This window comes from Synchiropus splendidus, chromosome 1 (assembly GCF_027744825.2).
Source record: "Synchiropus splendidus isolate RoL2022-P1 chromosome 1, RoL_Sspl_1.0, whole genome shotgun sequence".
Lineage (NCBI taxonomy): Eukaryota > Metazoa > Chordata > Actinopteri > Syngnathiformes > Callionymidae > Synchiropus > Synchiropus splendidus.
Window position 1 is genome coordinate 48,955,459 of NC_071334.1, and position 20,223 is coordinate 48,975,681.

The following is a 20,223-nucleotide window of genomic DNA, read 5'->3' on the forward strand; positions in this document are numbered from 1 at the left end:
AACTGCAACAAGCCAGGCAACAGTTGAGCAGTGACATGAACGAATCAATGAAGCCTTGTTCCACACATTAGTTTTGTCACTCAGAGGCTTATTAGGGCCGAACCAATTTAAACCAGGCATTAATGCTAATCTTCCAAAGCATGTCAAGTGAAGCTGCTGGACATGGTCCAGATTTCGGGGTCCAGCATTGGAGGCGTAGCCAGATTATAAACCAGTATTGGATTATCGTTGTCAATCCAATTACATTGAATCAGACCTTCAGTGGATAACAGAGACAAGGAAGTAAATCCACATGGACCCGTTAAAGTGGATCCAAACAATGTTGTGGTCATCCATGTAGATTGTTTCTGAGTCTTCACTGACAGCCCTGTTATGGCTGATTGTCGAGCTGCCAACAGTGTGGTGTTCCTCTTTAAGAGGATGAAGTTGGTTTACAGATACGTATGTTCTCCTTTTCCTAGGGTGGTATACATCATCTCATGACATCTTCACCTTGCTTGTTGTGGAACTCCATACTGGACCTAGCGGTGATGAAACTCACTTTCCGCATGGTGACAGGAGAACTTGGCTCAGCATTGTTCAACTAACTTTTACTCACTGTACTCAATAGTGATGGAATGATGAGGTGTCATGAAAAAAAGTACTCATTTTCAGAGTACGGTAGGTGGCGCAATCAGTTTTAACACAAAATAAGGTGGATGTCAAAGCCAACATTTTAGAGCCTAGAGCCTAGGGTGCCATTTAGTGGGCTCTGAAAATGAGGACACTGTTTCACCAGCTCAGCACATAACTCAATGGTACTTGACCGACAACAGTGCACCGTGCACAGCGAGACATCAGCAACAAGCAGCATATTTTTCTGACCTGATCCATACCATCCATAAAATAATGGGTAATAATAATAAAAAAAAGCTCTGAAAAAAATAAATTTGAAGTGCTCTAATATTGTAAACACCCCACAGCGAAATGGCATAGTAATGCTGTCACCACAGACACACAGTTGTCGCACAGCTGCGTACCACTTATTGCACATGCGCTTTAACACTTTTGTAGTATACAGTTCTGTTTATACATGAATCTGTGCATAAAAACCGGTTGCTAATTGTGTTCCATTTCAGATAGCAGGCCTGTAGCCAGTGGGGTTATGGGAGTTGAAGAAATAGTAGTCAGGGCGGTGTCTAAGAGTAATGAAGTAGGTAATGTAATGACATGTTTGCATTGTTTCTGGCATTATCATCTCTACTTCACTCTTCAATTAGATGTCCTTTATTTGTCCCAAAGAAGGGCAATTCAATTGGTTTACATTGCACATAATTCTATCGGTGTAAATACCATGTTGGCAGACTTTATTCCTTTCAAGTAAGGTTCTGGAGCTACGGATAGATTTTGAGGTGTTCTCTATTGATCTCAAGATGGTACACTTGAATTCCAAACATCACACAAGAACACATTACTTTCACAAATATTTGTTTGTTTGCGTTGCTTCAAAAGCTATTCCACACAGACATTAAACAAGAGTGTAATCTATTAGGATGAGTCCACAAGAAGTATCAGATGATCCAATGATCCAAGATATGAAGTCGAAAAGTTTCACAGCAGAATGGCATGGTTTGATCATAATCTAATTCACATCATTTTTTTAGATTAAGACACAACCAGCCAGTCTGACAGTGAAGAGTTCCACCTGTAGATGGTCCTCCAAGTGCAGTGCTCATCCTCCTTTCTCCATCAGTGATGATTGTGAGGGGTGAATGGACTTCTTTCTAGGATCACTCCACTTTTATAGTGAGCTCTTCTCAGTCATGATGAGCAATGACAAAAAAGAGAGCCTTGTCGTCAAATCTTTTTGGTGTCATAAAGACAGAATGAATCGGTCCTTGAGATGAAAGCTGTTCTATCGCATCTTGAGAATAAAAGATTTTGGTTGCAGCTTTAGTGCTGGTGTTTCCGTGTATCCATACAGCTGGTGGCAGTAGTATCAATAAAGAGTAACCTTTAATTGCAGACACCTTTCTATTGTAATTTATGACAAGAGGCAATTATTAACTCAGTTTAAGTAAAGTAAGTTTTTAACTAGTCCAATTTGGTCTGATCAGGCATAAGAAATATGTCACTTGTACAATGGAAATATTGTCAGCAGCAGAATCTGCACATCAGAATCAGAATCAGAATTCTGATTCTGATTCTGGAGTGTTGCCAGATGGTTCGCATGCCATCATTTCACCATTTGGGGGACTTTTGGGACCTTGAATTTCATCACTTATTGCTGAATTTCCACGAGCAAGGGAAGTGGATTGGGACCCGCCATGTCACCATGTTCTTGATGAGTTAAAGAGAGAGGAACCTATGATCATCAGCTTCCATGTCTTGGCGCCTTCGCACTGACTTTCAACTGGTCGACTCTCTCCTTATAACCGTACGACGACAAATCGATTATCACTCGTATGAGCTGATCGGCAGTCAGAATGGCAATATTAGAAAATAATAATAATAATTCGAAGGACTGGTTGCGAAGTGTAAAAGTGTCTAGTAAAGGAAATCCTGTGTGAAGTTCAACATTCTTTAGTTTGAGGACAGGTCAGTGGTCCAGCACCCGGAAATAGGAAAACACTGATGACGCGCAGACTCCACCTCATCATGCCATTTAGCAACAGATGAGCGGCGGTCCATGTTCATTCCTGAGCTCCCCCACCTCTGGGCTGGGATGAAGGAATAAACAGACTCCGGCGCTGGGCTCTGTAATGTTTGTCCAGGTCGCGGAGCTGCCTGGCCCTGTAGCACCTTAGGTTCCCCGACTTTGATCGCCGTTCCCCCGCGTGTGTGTCGACCCTGCCGCCGCTGGATCGCTATGGATGCGCTGTGGATGATCCCCCTGCTGCTGGTCCCGTTCCTGATGTGGACCAGCAGCACTTTCGTTTTTTATTTCAAAAAGTGTTTTTACGTGGCCTGGATGATGCTGCTGGCTCTGCTGGCGATCCCGCTGTGCATCCTGAAGAGCGGCGGCAGAGACGTGGAAAACATGCGGTGAGTTGATTTCCATGTCGCTGACAGCTAGCCCACGTTAGCTCGCCTGCTAACTAGCCTCTAGCGCTGCTCTCACTGTACACCGAATAAAACTCTTTCTCTTGCAAAAACACGGCCAGCTTACCACAATATGTACATCTTTTAATTTAGTCCAAATCACCTTATTTTAGAGTGTCTTTGAAATCCCGTTTGAAAGCTATCAGGCAGGAAGCTGGAGTGTAAAAATAAAAAAGCGAAAGTGCTAACAACAAACAGACCACTGCTGGAGACTGTGCAAATGTACTCGCGGACACTTTCATGAAAACAATACCAACCACTCAGAGCTATGATTTTTTTCAAAGTGTTAGCACAAAGCCACCACTGTTTTAACACAGTTTTGTCAACGGTGCGTTCCAGTGCTAAAAACGCCAGTCGCGTAATGTCGTAAATGTGTTTTTACACGTTAAGGTAGAGCTTTCAGTCAGTTATGTAACTAGTCCGCGTGTATTTATTTTTTTTCTCAAGTGATGCACAACGGTGAAAGAATGTATTTAAAATGTGCGTCTTATAAATCAAAGTAAGCAACGTCAAAAGGCTAACAGAAACTGTGGCGTTAACTTAAAAGGTGCTGAATAACTGGATTATATTGTATGGCCTTTATTTGTCCCACAGTGGGAGTAATGGGTCGTAATAATAGTTCTAATAGTGCGAGTGCATATCCACGGAATGAGCAATTGCTTTGAATGATTGATTTATTTTGGTTCCTTCTGCACCCAGAGATGTTCTTGATCGGTGTCACTGCTGAACTGTGGTTTACTTTGTGTCCCATTGCGTCTTTATTTTTGGAGCTTTAACACTATAGATTGAATTAAAAATGTACACAGAAGTAAAACAATCGATAAATAAAAACCCAATATCATCTCAAAGCCACTAGACTTCTTAATTTTATACTGTGTACTAGTTTGTGTACTAGTTTAATAAAGTACTGAGGCGGTCAAAAAGAAAGTGCCTTTTCTGAGCTTGTATTCTCACTTTTTTGATTTTATTGTGCATCGTCCAACCGGAAAGATGAAATATGTCAAATAAATTCTGCAGATCTGATATGCGATTATGGCTGTAATTTGACGTTATCCTGTGTATGATTGGATAACTCTTGAGTTACTATCATGACGATTAATTCTGTATCTGTATTTACAACCCAACTCTACCGAGAGATAATAATTTGCAGCACAGCAGTCAAAAGGTTGCGTGACAACATCCCTACAAAATGTTGATAAGGTCAGCAGGGATTTGTCAACATAGACGACCATAGATGACTAGTTGATAGACTGTCAATGTTGTTGGAATTTATCTCATGATTCAAACATGAATCATGAGATAAAATGTACATACATTTTTTTTCAGTTTTCTAGAGTCTATTTACATTATTATGATCACTAGTCTGCATGTTCGTCTACCTGTACACATCATACACACCAGCCCCACTGTTCACATCAGTATTTTGAACAAGAGTGAAAGGTTTAACTATATTTCATGTTTTGTGGAAGGACACAAACAGCATGTCAATTACTTAACAAATTTTCAGGATTGAGCGGATGATCATTCTTTACTTCATCATTATTTTGCTCTCTAGCTGAGCATTGGTTCTGAATTGCAAGACACAAACGACTACACACAAGTAATTACCTTCAAGAAATCAAATGCCAGATGGTAAGATCTGTCCTGATAAGAGGCAGTGAATAGTTATGAGGCCGACCTGGTGTGTGGACCCACTTGGCCTTGATTTGCTGACAATGAGGCTGTCAGTTAGGCCGCACTGCCTTGTTGCTCAGGAAGAAACACTTTCTGTCATGTTAGACATGGCTGTGGTGTCAGGTTGCTCTGCTGTGCCGTTCTCTCGGCCCAAAGGTTATCTGGACCTGTTGACCGTGACTCCAGTGCGGAGTCAGAGCTTCACACCAACATTCAGAAAGGAGCACGACTGTTTGCACACTGCTTTTGTTTGTTCTGTTAACAGCAACGCCTATTGCCATGGACATAGAAGTAAACTATTTAAAAAGTTCCAAACAAACACTTGCCTAGTGTTCCTGTCTTTTGTAAACAAAACCAATGTTGTTTCCGTCTGACATGCATGGCTGACTGCTGCATGCTGGAACATACCTTCATGTTTTACTGCCAGTTAAAGGGACCCGTAAAGCTTAAATAAGGCTTGCTTTCATATCCTTTAAAGGTATTGGAATTGACAACGAGGGACCTAAGACAAAGCGTTCTTTGGGAATATTTCACAGCATTCTTCTGTTAAAATGAATGGCATGTACCTTTCACACTCCAACTCAGTGGACATTTTGTCATGCAGGTCTATTTGCACCTTGGAAAGCTATGCCCCACATCATTGAAATAGTGGTAGAATCGATGCATGATACTCTTTTAACTCAAAGCATCTTTTGGAGACTAATTTGCATGTTTCTGCTCAGTGCAACGAAACTGTTTCTGAATGTAAAACAGTCCTAAAAGGAAAAAAAAAATCAATTTAGGACAGAATAGATTTTTGCCAGCATGTGAAGAGAACGCAAAGTTGGCGTGAAGTTCCAAATTTACATCCTTTTATTTTATTTTTGGGGGGTTTCCAGATAAAGCTTTAACTTTCATTCGCTGTGCTTGCTCCATAACGGTGGTTATTCTTTGCATGTTTACATTTTCGTTTGAAGTGAAACGTCGTGTTAACAATTAGCTCTGTGATGCTGTCAGTTTTTGCCGTCTTACAAGAAACACATGATCATTCTGGTGTGGAGGTGTATCAGGTTTAAAACAACTTGAACTTGTGCTTTTGACCGACTCCGACTCAGTGTGGCAGAATGATGTGCATACGCGATGAGGGGACTGTTTTGCTGAGCAACAGTTTGTGCTTCAGCAATGATCTGTAATTCAAAGAATGTGACCCAGATGGTCCAAACGATCTCCTAACTTTGGAATATCAGCAACACATTCAATCGATCTGATATCATCATATTGCACACCCATACTCTGACCTAATCTCTCCGGTGACCCCCCTCTAAATCCCTTTCATGCTGTAGCATAATTACTGGGTGTGTAGTTCAACCTGATAATTTTGTGTAGTGCTGTCACGCAGGCCTTAACGATTTTTTTTCAATTCAAGGAATGCAATTTTTGAATTGCAAAGGCTGCTATTTGAATTTAATTTTACTGGCTTTGTTGTTATCAAAATGCACTGTTAAGTTAGTCTTCATTTGTTGACTGGACAGTGTATGTTCTTCATCATGTATTAGTGAATTTGCTTTGTTTTTTTATTGTTTATTATTTGTTCTCACCGCTTCAGTGGACATAAATGGTGATGTTAAGCTACACACGTTTGATTTCTGCAGTAGGACTCAAACGTGTGTTGTCAGTAGGAGAAGTGGAGCTGAGTCAAAGACGGATGTGTGATCATGTTAAAGTTCTGAGGGCCTGTATTTTCACTTCTCTACTGGAGAGAGAGAGAGGTTTTAGATGCACACACAGGCACATTTCCTCAGCGACTTCCTCCCACATGCAAGCGTTTGCAGTATTACTGTGTCAATGAGTCTTACAAGTTGACTGGCGTGTATTGATACTGTAACTTCAGCCGATCTGCAGGCGTGTGGATGTGGAGAGTTTTATTTGTCAATGACTTCACTGATGATTAGGAAGGATCTCATGACACTGAATAAAGGAAGTGGTCCTGTATCCTCTGCAGCAATGGCTGGACTCAGGTGTCACACGGTGTAAAGACTGCCAACATCATGGGGGGGGTCGCACGTCAGACTGTTCCAGTCTCTTAGCATGGCTGTCATCCGGGGACAACACTAAGTCAGTGACCTTATCGTTTGAGGTATCAGGCCCTCTACATTGTTTAGCGTCTACCCTGAATCTCAGCAATGTTACATACAATACTATACTTATGTCAATGAAGTGTGACATCTTCTGTTTTTAGCATCCGGGTCTGTCCGTTTGTTTGCCTGGCGTTTAGTGCGTTAAAGATCTGCACCAGTTTTTGTGTTCATGTTTGAGAGGTTGTTTGTGTGGGTTTTTTTTTTTACCATAACTTGGTTTCATGTACAGTGTTTATCCTTACTTGCAGGGACCAATTATTGACAAAACACTGCGTTTGAGGGACCTTATCTTTTGTGTGGACCATTCGATAGGACCCCACAAATCCAAGTCTCATTTTGAGAATGGCTATGGTCAGCCATTTGTTTGGGATGGCAGGCTGGGGAAAGCATTATGGCAATGGGAGGTCCCCACAAAGATGGAGATCAGTCTGTGTCTGGGCGTCCTTGTATAGCTATACTTCAGGGGGCCAATTCTTGGAAACTCACCTGCGTGTGGTTTTTCATTTTGCCAGCCCCCACTAGTTTAAGCCTCAATTCGAGCCATAAAACTTCACAATAACTGGGTCATTATAATTGAATTTTAGTTTGGGTTAGGTCGTGGTTAATGTTAGCTATTTGTTTTGGATGGTTAGGTTTAGGGTGAGAGGCTGATGAGACGGTTTAACATCTTTGTCTCTTTCACATGTTGCTGACCAGCCAGGTAAACACTAACTTAAATGTCAGCTGGAATCTTAAGTACTTTTGAGCTGCACTGTAACAATGAGTAAGTCGCAAAGCTCTGAGCAATGTCCTCAAAAACAATCTCCTTCCCCTCCAACAACCTCTGCAGTAACACGCTCTGAGTCGTTGCATAACCGGTGGCTTTTGCACTAAACGTGACTCTGTTATCATCGCCCTCTTGTTCTCTGGGAAGATAACTCTCAAGACTTCATATTCCAGTTCAAAGGTGATTTCACAAAACCTTTGCCATCAGATTCATTCTGGCGCTGCAAGTTTTAGAGATTTCTCAGCGGGCCGGCGGTCACATGGTCGCATTAGTCTGTCACATGGTCATGAATTAAGTAATGCCTTTCTCATGACTTTTAATTTCACATCAAGCTTTGTTCAAGTTGTGTGAAGAATGTATTTCATGTATTTTTCAATGTTCTCTTTGAACCCTTTTCCCAGACTTGCTGGGGATTTGGTTATTGCATTTTATATTTTTATTGCATGCTTTATTAATTTCATTCTCCTTCTTTGGACATTTACCATCTGGGTCTCCATTGTGACACAACCTCCTTAACCTATCTCGATCATCCTCCTCCGCCACTTTCCTCTTCTCCAACTCACATTCTTGATCCAACAATCGCCTTGCCTCCCTGACTTTGATATCTTAATAACCGATCCTGCCCTGTCTTATCACTCCCAATGACAATATCAGTATATCCGCCTCTGATTCTTCTCACTCTAATGTTCTGCTTCAGCTATCAGATGCTCAAACCCCTTTTAAAATATTCAGATGTTCTTCAGCTAATATTTTCTTAGTAGCAACAGAAATAGATAAGAGATAAGATGCCAACTTGAGGCTACTACTCTTACTACAATAAATGTGACCATCTGTCAATGTAACCTCTGAGTGAGTATTAAAAGCGGACGTTGTGTCATATACAGGGGTTGAACAAAATAATGGAAACATCTTAAAGGTGTTTCCATTATTTTGTCCAACCCCTGTATTTACATGACAGAAAACTGATACTCATACACCTTGAATTCTCGTTTCAAATCAGTTCTCCTGTTTCAGGCGTTTTGATAGCTACTGTAGATTGATATGTGTGCAATGTATCCTCCTTTGGTGTTAAGTCTTTGGTGTTGCATTTATACTTGCACCTGACCCAACAAGGCCTATACTGCCCTTGTCTGTTGTGATGTGGCTCACTGAAGGGAAGAGTGTGGGGAACATTAAAAGCTTTGTATGTTCTCCACACTCTTGGTTGGTTTCCTCCTGCAGTTCACAAACACACAGAGATGAATTGATGGCTCTTAAGGTGTGAGTGTGTGGTTGTCTGTCTCAATATATGTTTTGTGATGGCCTCCAGATATCTACGCCACCATTAAAGGAATCATACCAATATTCTCAATGGCTAATGGTATGTGAAATCTTTGCACTAGAACAGTTAGTCATCTTTATGTCCCTTTCAATGAAATTTGGCGAGAATATAAGAATTTAAATTCCATAGCAAGAACCTGGGTCCATCGAAAAGATGGGTGGCGTTGAATCCCGTGGGAGAACAAAAACCTTAGGCACAGACAGTATCGACCTAAAATATTGTGACATGACTTCTCTGTTTGTTTGCCTCACCAGTTTTTGACGGAATGAAAATAATGACACACTCATGACTTTGTCTTTAACGAGGCACACAATACAGCGGCGATGGGATGTGATTCACAGATGAGGAGCAGTCACAAGGCATTTTTGCGTGACTGTTCCACCTCGAGAGAGACGGTTGTTTCGCTGCTCCCAGAGCGAGGGGGTCATCTTTGTTACTGGTCTCAGAGCGGGCATGCAAATGTTTTGGTAACAGTGGAGAAGGGCACGTTTGTGATGCAAATTGTGATGGAGATTTGTTTTCCAGTGCAGTGAAGAGGCAGCGCTGAGTTAATGTTCCAACTGTGAGGTCAGATGGGGGGGGTAAATGTGGTCATTAAAATCAGAGCAGTATCTGCAGAAGCAGTTGGAAACTGGACTGTTTATGTGTTGGGGCTACTCTTGCAGAAGCAGTTAATGTTTGCTACATTGCAGTGACACAACAGTGAGAGCTTGTGCAACCTTGATAACAGCCAAGCCGCCAAATCAGTTTCTCAAGATATCACTGTAATAACCATGTGAAGGGATGCAACCTATAGATTGGTTCTCTCCCGCAAATCAAATACAGGCTGTTTTTACAACACCGTTTCAGAAGGAGGACACGATGAGAGCTCTGATGTCAATGTTGTGATGAGCACTCTTGAGTTTGCTGCGGTGCTGTGAAGTATAGTATAAGTTACCTTATTTCAACCTTCATAACCTTCAGTTCTGGCAACAGTCATCAGCGGCTTTTGTCAATATTGACTTTAGAAGCCGCAGAACACGGGTCTTTTTTGATCATGTTTGATGCCCTGCGTGGTGTGAGAGAGCTGACACTTCCTGTATGTTCCTGCACCTAGAATTAAGCACAGCAATGACAATGTTGGATTGAGACCTTACAAGAATAAGTTGATGTGTTTTATTGAAGCACTTTCTCTCCTCAGAATCATCCGCACGTTGGTCCGTCATGTCAAGTACTTTCTGGGTCTGCGATTTGAAGTCAGCGGCTGGGAACACCTGCAGACAGAAGGGCCGTACGTCATCATCTCCAACCACCAGAGCTCGCTGGATGTTTTGGGTGAGCACTCGACCATGTTCAAGCACCACCCTGGCAGGAACCGCTGTAGTACATTGACTGCTTGTGTTTTGGCTCTGGACCAGGTTGTAGTCGTTAATCTGAGGATACTGATGTGCTGACTCTTTACTTTCGAGCGTGAGAGACTGTTCGAGTCTGTGGGGAGGCGTGAGGATGATCACACAGTTCCTTGTTTGCACATCCTGAAATATGAGTTTACTCAAACTGAGCCGACGGATCCTGAACTTGTTTGGCTTCCTCTATTTAAGACCCATTAGTCAGAGTTAAAGAGATCAGAGCTGAAGATACAGAGGTTGTCATTGGAAGCGATTTTATTTTGTGGCTCTGCATTCTCCAACCTTCACTTGCCAGGGTAGATTTGAGTCCCTGTGATGGGTAGTAAATGAGGCCACAACTTCACTCACCCCATCTAACCATAATTGTGTGGAGTTTTGTTAATGCTAGTGGACGACCTCAAGTGGGTCTCAAAAACATGTTTAAAAATTTGAATTAACTTGTTATGAGTATATTTCCCCCTCTACAAAACTATCTCTAGCCAGGATTCTTTTATGGATTGCAGCACTAAAAAGTGCCTTGGCCATGTTTAGTCCATCACTTCTCATGGTAGTGCTGCTTTCACCTCTTCCACCTTTGTAAATGCATTTTTCAGCCTGCTCCATTTATTGTGGAGAAACTTGGCTCCGAGCTGAATCTCTCGCAGATGGCAGAGCTGCTCTACATTATTTCGAAGGAAAACACCAATGTTGTGTCTTTAAAAAATGTGATTTATTTGGACATTTTGGATTTCTATCAATTGAAATATTAATTATTATATACGTATAGAATATAAATATTATTATTAATACTTACTATGTAAATAAAAACTTAAACATATAGATCGCCTCATCTCTTCTTTGCACCTCGATCGTAAAATTCATAATTGCAATTCTGCTTGCAGCTGACGTTCACGCGCACTCATTCCTCTGTAGGCTTTATTTACGAGTGTGTTGTATCTCCTTCGCTGCATGTTGGTGTTCATCAGTGCTGGAGAGTGATGAGAGCAGCCCGCAGCTTCTAATTAGTGCTGAGAAAAGCCAGCAAGAGACTGATTTAGCATCCGGGTTGCCATGCCAACCACTACACCCAACCATTAACGGATGGCTCATCCCAGAGATGATGTGATGAGACTGTAAGGAGCCAAGATCCGTCACCTCCACAGCTGTGAGCTCATGTTCCGCTGCTCTTTGCTGTCTTGCTGTGCTTAATTCACACTTAGTCTCGCTTTGCTTTTTATCGAACAGCGACAAGAGGGCCCTTCATGTTGAGGCGTCTTTTTTGTCAGCCTCAATTGCACCCTCTGTGATTGGTGCTCTGTCAAACTGAAACTGAAAATGAGGTTAAAGAATAGAGGGAGTGAAGTGCCAGACAAAAGCTGTTTGACCTCCGACGGCTGTTGAAGGCGTCTTTGATATATTACTCTGGAGAACATGTTGCAGCTGCAGAACCTAAAATGATAAAAGACTCCTTCACAAGTCAGTTTGTTTTACTTTGCGTGTCATATTTACAACTCACGTTTCAGCCAGATCCTCAGATGTCGTTGATTCAGAGCCTCAAATGATGTTTCTCTCTGTTGTTAGGCTCATCCACTGTGTTCAAAAGATGGATGGTTGTCATCAGAAATTGAGCTTCTACGACACTGTTGTTTGGTACAACAGCTTCCCTTCCCATATTCACTCCTTGGGTTTTTGGGGAGCCTTGTGATGTTTCTAGTCGTTTCCCTCATCCCTTATGGCACAGATTGTCCTCAGACGCCTTTATATCCTGCTTCTATTGGCTCGCATGCAAATTTTGTTGCAACTGGCTCAACATCCGCAACCATCTCAAGATATTTAAACTCCTTCCATTCGTCAAGTTAAGCTAGATCTAATGATGTGTAGCTGTTCCTTGTCCCTTAATTTGCCATGTCTAGTCCAGTTATGTACCACCGGAAAAACAGGAAGAGCTGTCAAAGTTTGTTGAATGGGGCTGGTGGATTAGGAGAACAGTCTTCTTAACGGTCTACCTTAAAAGGTGGAGTCCTCCTGCATTAGATTAGTGAGTCACTCTTCACTACATGTTGACAAAAACAACGTAAATCTTCCCCTACACTCACGATAGGGGGGGGTCAAATTGCCAGCGTAGCTGAAGCACTGGAGAGAACCCGGATTATGAATTCTTTTCAACATGCCTGTCAATTGGTGATTGCTCATGGCAGAGCTGAGGCACTAAGTCTGTCATCTTCTCTAGCGTTACTGGTGAACGCTTAGCTAAAATGTATCTTGTCTCTGACAAAGCCTACATTCAACATTTTCCTCCCCCAGGTCTGATGGAGATCTTGCCTGACCGCTGTACCATGATCGCCAAGAAGGAGTTGATCTACGCCGGCACCGTTGGACTCATTTGCTGGCTGGGCGGCATCGTCTTCATCAACCGCAAGAAGACCAGCGACGCTAAGAGCGTCATGGCCGACGCTGCCCAAACCATGTTAGATGAGCAGGTGAAGTGGAGGACAGGGGATGCATTGAAAGAAGATTGTACTGTGGTTTATTTAACTTCAGCGTGTTTTCAGATTCGTCTGTGGGTGTTTCCAGAAGGAACACGGAACCAAAGAGGCGACCTGCTGCCGTTCAAGAAAGGCGCTTTTCACCTGGCAGTGCAGGCACAAGTGAGTTCTTGTTGGAGAGTAACGAATGTGATCGTCTGTTATACAAAATTCACATGCTAGGTTTATAAACAAGTCGACAACTTTAGAGAAAGTAAAAGGATTGAAGTAAAAGAAAAACTCAGCTTTGAACATCCGAGTGAAGACCAGAGTTTCCATTATTCAACCACTTCTATTGTTGCCTTTAATTCCACTTTCTCATGGTGTGGCTGTCTTATCTGTAACCCCCATCACGTCTTTACACGGGCCTCTAGTTAACTTTTAATGTGCTGAAACAAACTCCTCGGATCTGTTTGTTCACTTAAAGCCCTCTGCCAGAGCGTGCTGTGATTAAACTGGCTTCCCTCCAGCAGACAGAGGCCTAATAGTGTGTCCTCTCCTGTTACTGGATCCCTCCTTCTGGACGCACGAGGGAGCCAGTAATCTCACATGCTGCCCGACAGCTTCATGATGTAGTGAGGCTTGCATCAGAGTTCACACAGCCATGAGAAGTGGACAGTTGAAATACAGTTTCCAAAATGCGGAAAATCAAATATTGTCAAGTGTAGGAAAGACTTGGATGGGTAACCATGATTTACAGGATTTCCACCAAAAGTCCTTCAGTCAAAAGTCATTAACCTTCAGCTTTGTCTTGTCCTTTCAAGTCCCAAATACAGTCTCCAGAACACAATTGTGTTCTCTAAATATAGAGATATCTAGGGTAATGGCTCTGAAGTTAACAAGGTGTTATTCATGATGTTAGTTCATTAGCCCCACTCTTGATATGATTTTAATGTACGGCTGGAGTTTCATTGAAATTATTGTCAGCTTGGCTGATTTAAAAAAACAAAACAAAAACAAACAGCAAATCATTCGCAAACATGACCATCGCTAAAAAAAACTCTATCATAAAGCAAATACATGACAGTCGATTTAAAAGTTGACTGGTCGGGGGGCAGCATGTAAAGTTCAGAAGTCCACCCCACCAACCTCCTCTACATCGTCTCGGGGAAAAAGTTTTTCCAGGTCAGAGGCATGATCTCTCCAGTCCTGATCTCTACCAGGGATTCCTCTCAGTTGATCTTTGCTTATCCAGAAGACATCTAGAAACCCAGTAGTGAAAATTGTTGTATCTGTGATTGGGTTCTTTTGGTCACTTCAGTGGGCCCCTAGCTATTCGCATTTGCACAATTTCCATATCCACTAAACGTTTGCGGAAATCTAGTGTCACACTCAAGATTGGTCTTGGTCTCGTGACTGGTCTCAAGACAATTTGTTAGGGTCTTGGTTTTGTCTCGCGCCTTGAATGCATTTTTACTTGGTCTAGTCTGGGTCTCGGCCTTGAATGCTACAAATTCTATTCAACTGACCGACATGGAGAACTGTTATAAGTAGAAAGCATAATTGGTACAAGAGGGATTCCAGATTTTTGTTCAGTTTTGTTGTTTTTTTTCTTTGATGATCCACAAAGGGGTGCTGCTTGTTTCTGCTGACACCTGATTGGTTAGCCACTGCAGCTCATTTATGGATCAGTTTCAGACTCTTGCACTTGACTCAGTCTTGATACTTTCCATCTCGATAATGTCTTGGTTGATGTGGCCTTGACTACAACACTGCGGAAATCTCCTAGATTTATGGCCTTAAGCGTGAGGCATGTCCAGCATATTTGCATGTTATTTTTGACCGCGTCAGCACTAAACAGTGGATAATGTTGGCGCCGTCACTCAGTGTAAACAGACAGTCAAGATCTCACTGACAGTGACAGGGCTTCTTTCATGTTAAGTGTCTCAGGTATAGGGAAACCAGCATCATTTTTAGGGATCCAAATCGCTTCCTGACTTGTGAACAACACCTCAAAACACTTGAAATCTATCATGTCCCACCTGAACAGGTCCATGGTGTCAGAGTTAGAGGAGCTTCTTGTTCAGTTAACAGTGCGTGATTCTGTCATGTACAAGCATGTAAAGAAGACCCTTTATTGATGAGAGTCCTGCATCCAGATGAATTGTCCTTCTCTGCTGACACTCAAACAGGTGGGATGGATTTCATCTGCCTCCCCGTAAACCCCACTTTTTTGTGAAGATTGATATCAGTCTGGAGCAACAAAGCAGTGCTGCTTCTCGTTAGACCTATTAAAATGTTCTACACAGGAACACTTGGCTGTGGGTTCTCACACACTTGGATGCTATCAGGAGAAATATTTGGACTCTTTTTTTTTTTTTTTTTTTTTTCCTGCGTCTGTGTGTGTTGGCGCAAGGTGGCGGAGTAAGTTAATTTGAGGGCTGGAAAACGCAGCCATTGTTTTGATTTTTCACTTTCCACTGTGGACTATTTCCATCTCTGTGCTGCGTTAGTACCACTCGGCTGGATGGAGTGGAAGCAGGACAAGCCCCCCGGGGCAGGCTCTGACGGATCATGCAGCCCTACTGAAGGGCCACTCACAGGGGTCTCCAGAGAGCTGCCTCTATTAGTAGCAGCGGAGGAGACGGAGATCGCTTGTGTCACGCTGAGACGATGTGAATCATGTGCAGTGAAGCGTTTTCTGTTTGTTTCTCATGGTTTCAGAGGAGTGATGGTCTTTATCTGAGCAGATCTTGGCTCGCCGACTCTATAGTGGAGGATTTATTGTCTATATGCTGGAGGGTGAAGAGATTTGTCTCCACGATGGACAAATTTCCTCTAGATGTCAAGGAGGAGTCGACTTGTAGTGGGACGATTTGTATCAAAATATGAAGTGTTACCATGGCGATGACTGGATGAACAAATCCAACATTTTTTGGACTTCTATGTTTAATAATAGTCTGGAGCAGTTGACTTTATGAAAGTCAGCATGTTTTCAAAATGTGGAGCTTGACCAGTTTTGTTTGGGGAGTGTGAGGTTTGTCCTTCAGGATGATTCCACGCTGCGGGATGTGGACTAGCGCTACGGTGTGTGGCACACACACCTGGTGATGAAGTGAGCAGGAAACAGAGGTGGCATCGAAAACACTCACTGTGTTCCTGTGTGCTTGTGCCGGGTGCTGACAGTGTCGTGTTCATTTTGCCAAAGTTGTGCATCAGAGCACCAGTGGGGTGATTCTCATTCCCGTCGTCTCCATCACCTCCAGTGGAGGAGTACCATGGTATGTACGGCTTCGTAATCGTGGGCACAACATTTCTTTCATCCACGTCTTGTAAGCCGTGACACTAACATTTAAAGTGCCGTGGAAGAGCTCTGTTCTTGGTGGAAAGTCTCACGATGTTGGCAAAAGTTGCCCCTCAAATTGCAGGAAGTTTCAAGGGGTGGTTCAACTTTCAAAGTTTCCCTGGGCATGCCCCAGGTCTCCCCTAGAGGTCTCGTGCCTTGGGCTGCTCTGCCATGTATTGTCACCAAATGCAAAACTGGGACACCCAGTCTTAAGATTCCAGCTAAAATCCAGGATATCAACTTCACACGCCATGTGTTCTCTCCTCTCTCACTCGACAGGTGCCAATCATACCGGTGGTTTTTTCCTCCTACAGCAACTTCTACCTTCGAAAAGAAAAGCAGTTCAAATCAGGTGAGGTGATTTTCTCGTCTCAAGTCTTGGATCGACTTGCACGCTGACTTGTTTTCCACTCGCAGGAACCATCAGATTGAAAATCCTCCCAAAGATCGAGACCAAGGGTTTGACCTCGGAGGACGTGACATCTTTGTCCGACAAGTCGTTCGACGTGATGCGCTCGGCCTTCATGGAGATCTCTGACTCTGTAGCCCGTTGCAACGGGCCGTTGAAGCACTGAACTTGGCCCACAACCCACTTTTTCTCTCCGTGTCCAGACTCTGTCCCCGACCACCATGCTAGCCCCGCACTGGACAGGAAACCCTCGTGGTCACGTGACCCCCGCCCCTTTTCCCGCCACAGCACAGTCCTGACCCTTGCAGCGTACGCAGCGCTTCGCGAGTGGAGTGAAGGACGACTCGAGCCGAACGTTATGGATGTGTGTTTGTTTTCCATGCATGCCTTGTAGATGGCACGTCCATCTTGTTCATTCTTCATGCCTTCAGTTCACACGTCAACCCTTACTTTAGTGTCAACACACTTTTCTTTACTCCTCTGAAGATGCCTTTGCTTTCTTTGGACACAACTTCTTGCTCTTGAGTTCGGCATTCCTGAAACAGTGGGGTAGGGGTTTCCACAAGTGGTCTGCTTTTGACGATTAGAAGCTTCTCAATCGAAGTCCCTCCATGACAGGCTTCGTGACGTCGGCTCTGAAGGACTTTAGAGCTTCAGCGTTTTCTGGCTTTGTTAAACATGTTGTTTCTCAGTGGCCCGAACTCACGTTCAAGTCTTCTTCCTGCTTTATTTATATTATGTCTCTTCCTGAGATATTTTTATTTAAGTGTGATGTCCCATCAGTTCAATGTTCCAAAGCTTCCTGCTGTGCCATGTTTTGAGTTCACGGATTCTCCTGCTCCAGATATGTCTAGAGTGGAGTTCGTGTGAGTATTGAGGAATTGTATTTGCTGACAAACTGAGGATGAGGTGGGACAGAGTTGGGAGGAAAAACCGCTAGAAGATCAATGAAATTTTAACCCAGACTATTTACACACAGAGATAGTTAAGATTGAATGGTACGTCATACTATGAAGACGTACTGTACACAGATGTGTGGTGTACACAGATGTGTGGTCGAAAAGGGAGGGCTTTCACCAACTTTACAGAAACATTATTTCAGCCATGCACTCGGATGTATAGAGTTACATTGCTACATTCAGACTGAGAAGCGCTGGGTCTTCAAGTTTTACGTAATGTCACACAAAGACATGTCTGTTTCAACAAGTGGTTTTTGACGTCCCATTTTGAAACCTAGAAATGTGTTCATTTAAAAATAATTTACTGCTGTCAACAATATGACATCTGAATATGTGAATGTCATTTTTCAATTTTGGATCCCAATAATTCTATTTTCATGTCCTTGTATTTGCTTTGATATGTACATATTTATTGAAAAAAAAATTCCCATTCAGTTTCATTTATAATTACCAATGTTGAATTTTAAGACCAACTCTATTTGGTTTGGTTGCTTTTTTGAGGACCTTCGTGTAGATGTGAAGAACATTGGTTAAATTGTTGATGTCAATAATTGCAACGTTACTCAGATATTTATTATAAACAACCGTCATTTGTCCAAATGGACACTTGATGTCTGACAATATGGGTTGTTGACATGAAGTTTGTTAGCTTTAGTCATAGCATTGGCAGCTCCACTTCAGTCAAAGAAATGTTGGCTCCTGGTAGAAGTCAAAGGCATTTGAAAGAAAACTGCAAACATAGCAAGTGTGCTAATGTAACACTGTCCTGGCTAGCCTCGCGCATGGTTAGCGTCAAAAGGTAGCCAGCAGTGACCTGGTTTTTCCTGGACTTTGTCCCTCGAACTCCATATGGGCTGATGTTTGTTTCTATTGGAGGATTGCAAATGATCCGCTTTCGTTCTTAAGTCAACTTTTCGGCAATGTTTTGGCCTTAATTACGAACGGCTGTTCTGACACCCTTTTTGTTCAAAACAAGACGACTGTTCACATCCAGGTCTTGAGACGTCACATGACAGAACTGCCTTTCGTGCGCCGTTTCGTAGAAGAATCCATCTCAGAATGTATTCCGGCATCCCGATATTCGTGCAGTCGTTTTGTTTGTATTCAAGTTGGATGTTGTCTTGCACACGGTCCGTATTAAAGCTAGACTGATGTATTCCTTCCATCGTGTAAATGTTGATATATACGACGACTGACTTTTGTGCACACACGTGGGAAGGAGACTGTCGATAACCAGTACTAAGCCTATATACCGCTGTTAATAGTCGAGTGGCGTTCCAGTTCCCCGCCAGGCTTGAAGTGCACAAGGTTTCTTCTTTCAGTGGGGGTGTGAACGGAATATTTAACTTAACCCGACTAACTTTTAAAACTTATTTATTAATCCTCCCTCTGTTTTTTTTCAACTTAACTAATTTGAATGCTGATACCAAAAGTGGACCCAAATTTATGTATGTTTATGTTATTCATTGACACTGATGACTATATCATTATGACCTGCCTGGTATTGATATATGCTCCTCCCTAGCTAAAGTTGAGGCTCCATTGAAGTATTTGTGCTGAGGAAGAGTGGTAAATTACATTTGATAGAGCTTGCTCTGGAAAAAACCTTCCATCGTGTTGGTCTACGCAGCGGCAAATCCAAGTAACAGGTGAATAAAGGATTTGCCACGGAGTTATTGAAGCACACCAGGCCTCTGTTGCTCTTTTGTCCTGTCCTTTATTATAGAGTGGACAGGTGTAAACATGGGACCCGGAAGGAATCTACAGTAGATCAGCATGGGATGTCCACTCAACTAGTGAACTGATTTGAAGGTGCTGATGTAGTGTCAAGGATACTGCCAGGCCTTCAATTCATTGACCAGTATCCCGCGTCTTATGCTAATGCAAGCCCCCACTGAGCCATGATCCAGTTGTAATACTCAAGTGCCCGTCTTTGGAGCCCTTAAAAAGTGGGCAGGTGCCTTCATTGGGCCCCATGGCTAACACCACTGGTCATGATCATGTCCGATGAGGTCAGGCCAGAGGAATTGCTGAACTAGAGTCCGAACATAGTGGATCTATGAGGATGGTTGGCCATCAAGGCCAGCTTTCAATATTCCAACGGACCAGAGCAGGGGTTGTGACTTGTCTGTTCCGACTAACCCTGGTACGACAGATCGACATCCTCTGGTCCCAGCAAAGTACTCACCCTATTTGCTCTCATGACATACCTGCAACTGGCCCTAAAAGTGGCAGGAGGTGGACAATAGCAGGAAGCTAATGTGAATCTCTTAATATTAGTTAGCTGGTCATAATGTTAGAGCCATCCAGTGTATATTCACAATTTTGTTGTCACCCTGGATCTGCTATGCGAACAGATCCCCAGACTGATTTGAGAATTACAAAAGCACTTTGGTGCCGATTCCCAGCGGCAAGATTTTACAAAAATGACTTCTTCTTCATGTGTTTTTCTGATTATTTTCACCGAAGCTATTAAAGTGTAACTGTCAGTAGCTTTTAGACAGATCCCCGAACGAGTGCTGGCAGAGCCGTGTACGTGTGTGAAAACGTGCACATCTTTAAGAGATGCCCATGATTCGAGTATCTGGCTTATACTGATGACGTAGTGTTCTTGATTTCTGGGTCCATGTGAATGCCTTGCAAAATATTCAATAAAGTTTTTTTTCTTTTTTTTTCTTCTGTGTTTCTATGTGTTGCTCTTACGACCAACTGACACCA

General features: G+C 42.8%; 1 protein-coding gene across 1 annotated transcript; it reads left to right on the forward strand.

Moving 5' to 3' along the window:
• The first annotated feature begins 2,195 nt into the window (after positions 1–2,195).
• agpat2 (1-acylglycerol-3-phosphate O-acyltransferase 2 (lysophosphatidic acid acyltransferase, beta)) lies at positions 2,196–20,176 on the forward strand. Its single transcript, XM_053874316.1, has 6 exons — positions 2,196–3,024; positions 10,140–10,273; positions 12,631–12,806; positions 12,879–12,974; positions 16,417–16,489; positions 16,555–20,176. Exons 1-6 carry the CDS (start codon positions 2,849–2,851, stop codon positions 16,710–16,712), a joined length of 813 nt encoding a protein of 270 aa, XP_053730291.1. The 5' UTR covers positions 2,196–2,848; the 3' UTR covers positions 16,713–20,176.
• Positions 20,177–20,223: the final 47 nt, after the last annotated feature.

Excerpts from the sequence above, each read along its gene's own strand:
- agpat2 (XM_053874316.1), top strand. The coding sequence starts at position 2,849 with ATGGATGCGCTGTGGATGATCCCCCTGCTGCTGGTCCCGTTCCTGATG. Across the intron at positions 3,025-10,139 it reads AGAGACGTGGAAAACATGCG|AATCATCCGCACGTTGGTCC; the intron begins GTGAGTTGATTT and ends TTCTCTCCTCAG. Across the intron at positions 16,490-16,554 it reads AGAAAAGCAGTTCAAATCAG|GAACCATCAGATTGAAAATC; the intron begins GTGAGGTGATTT and ends TTCCACTCGCAG.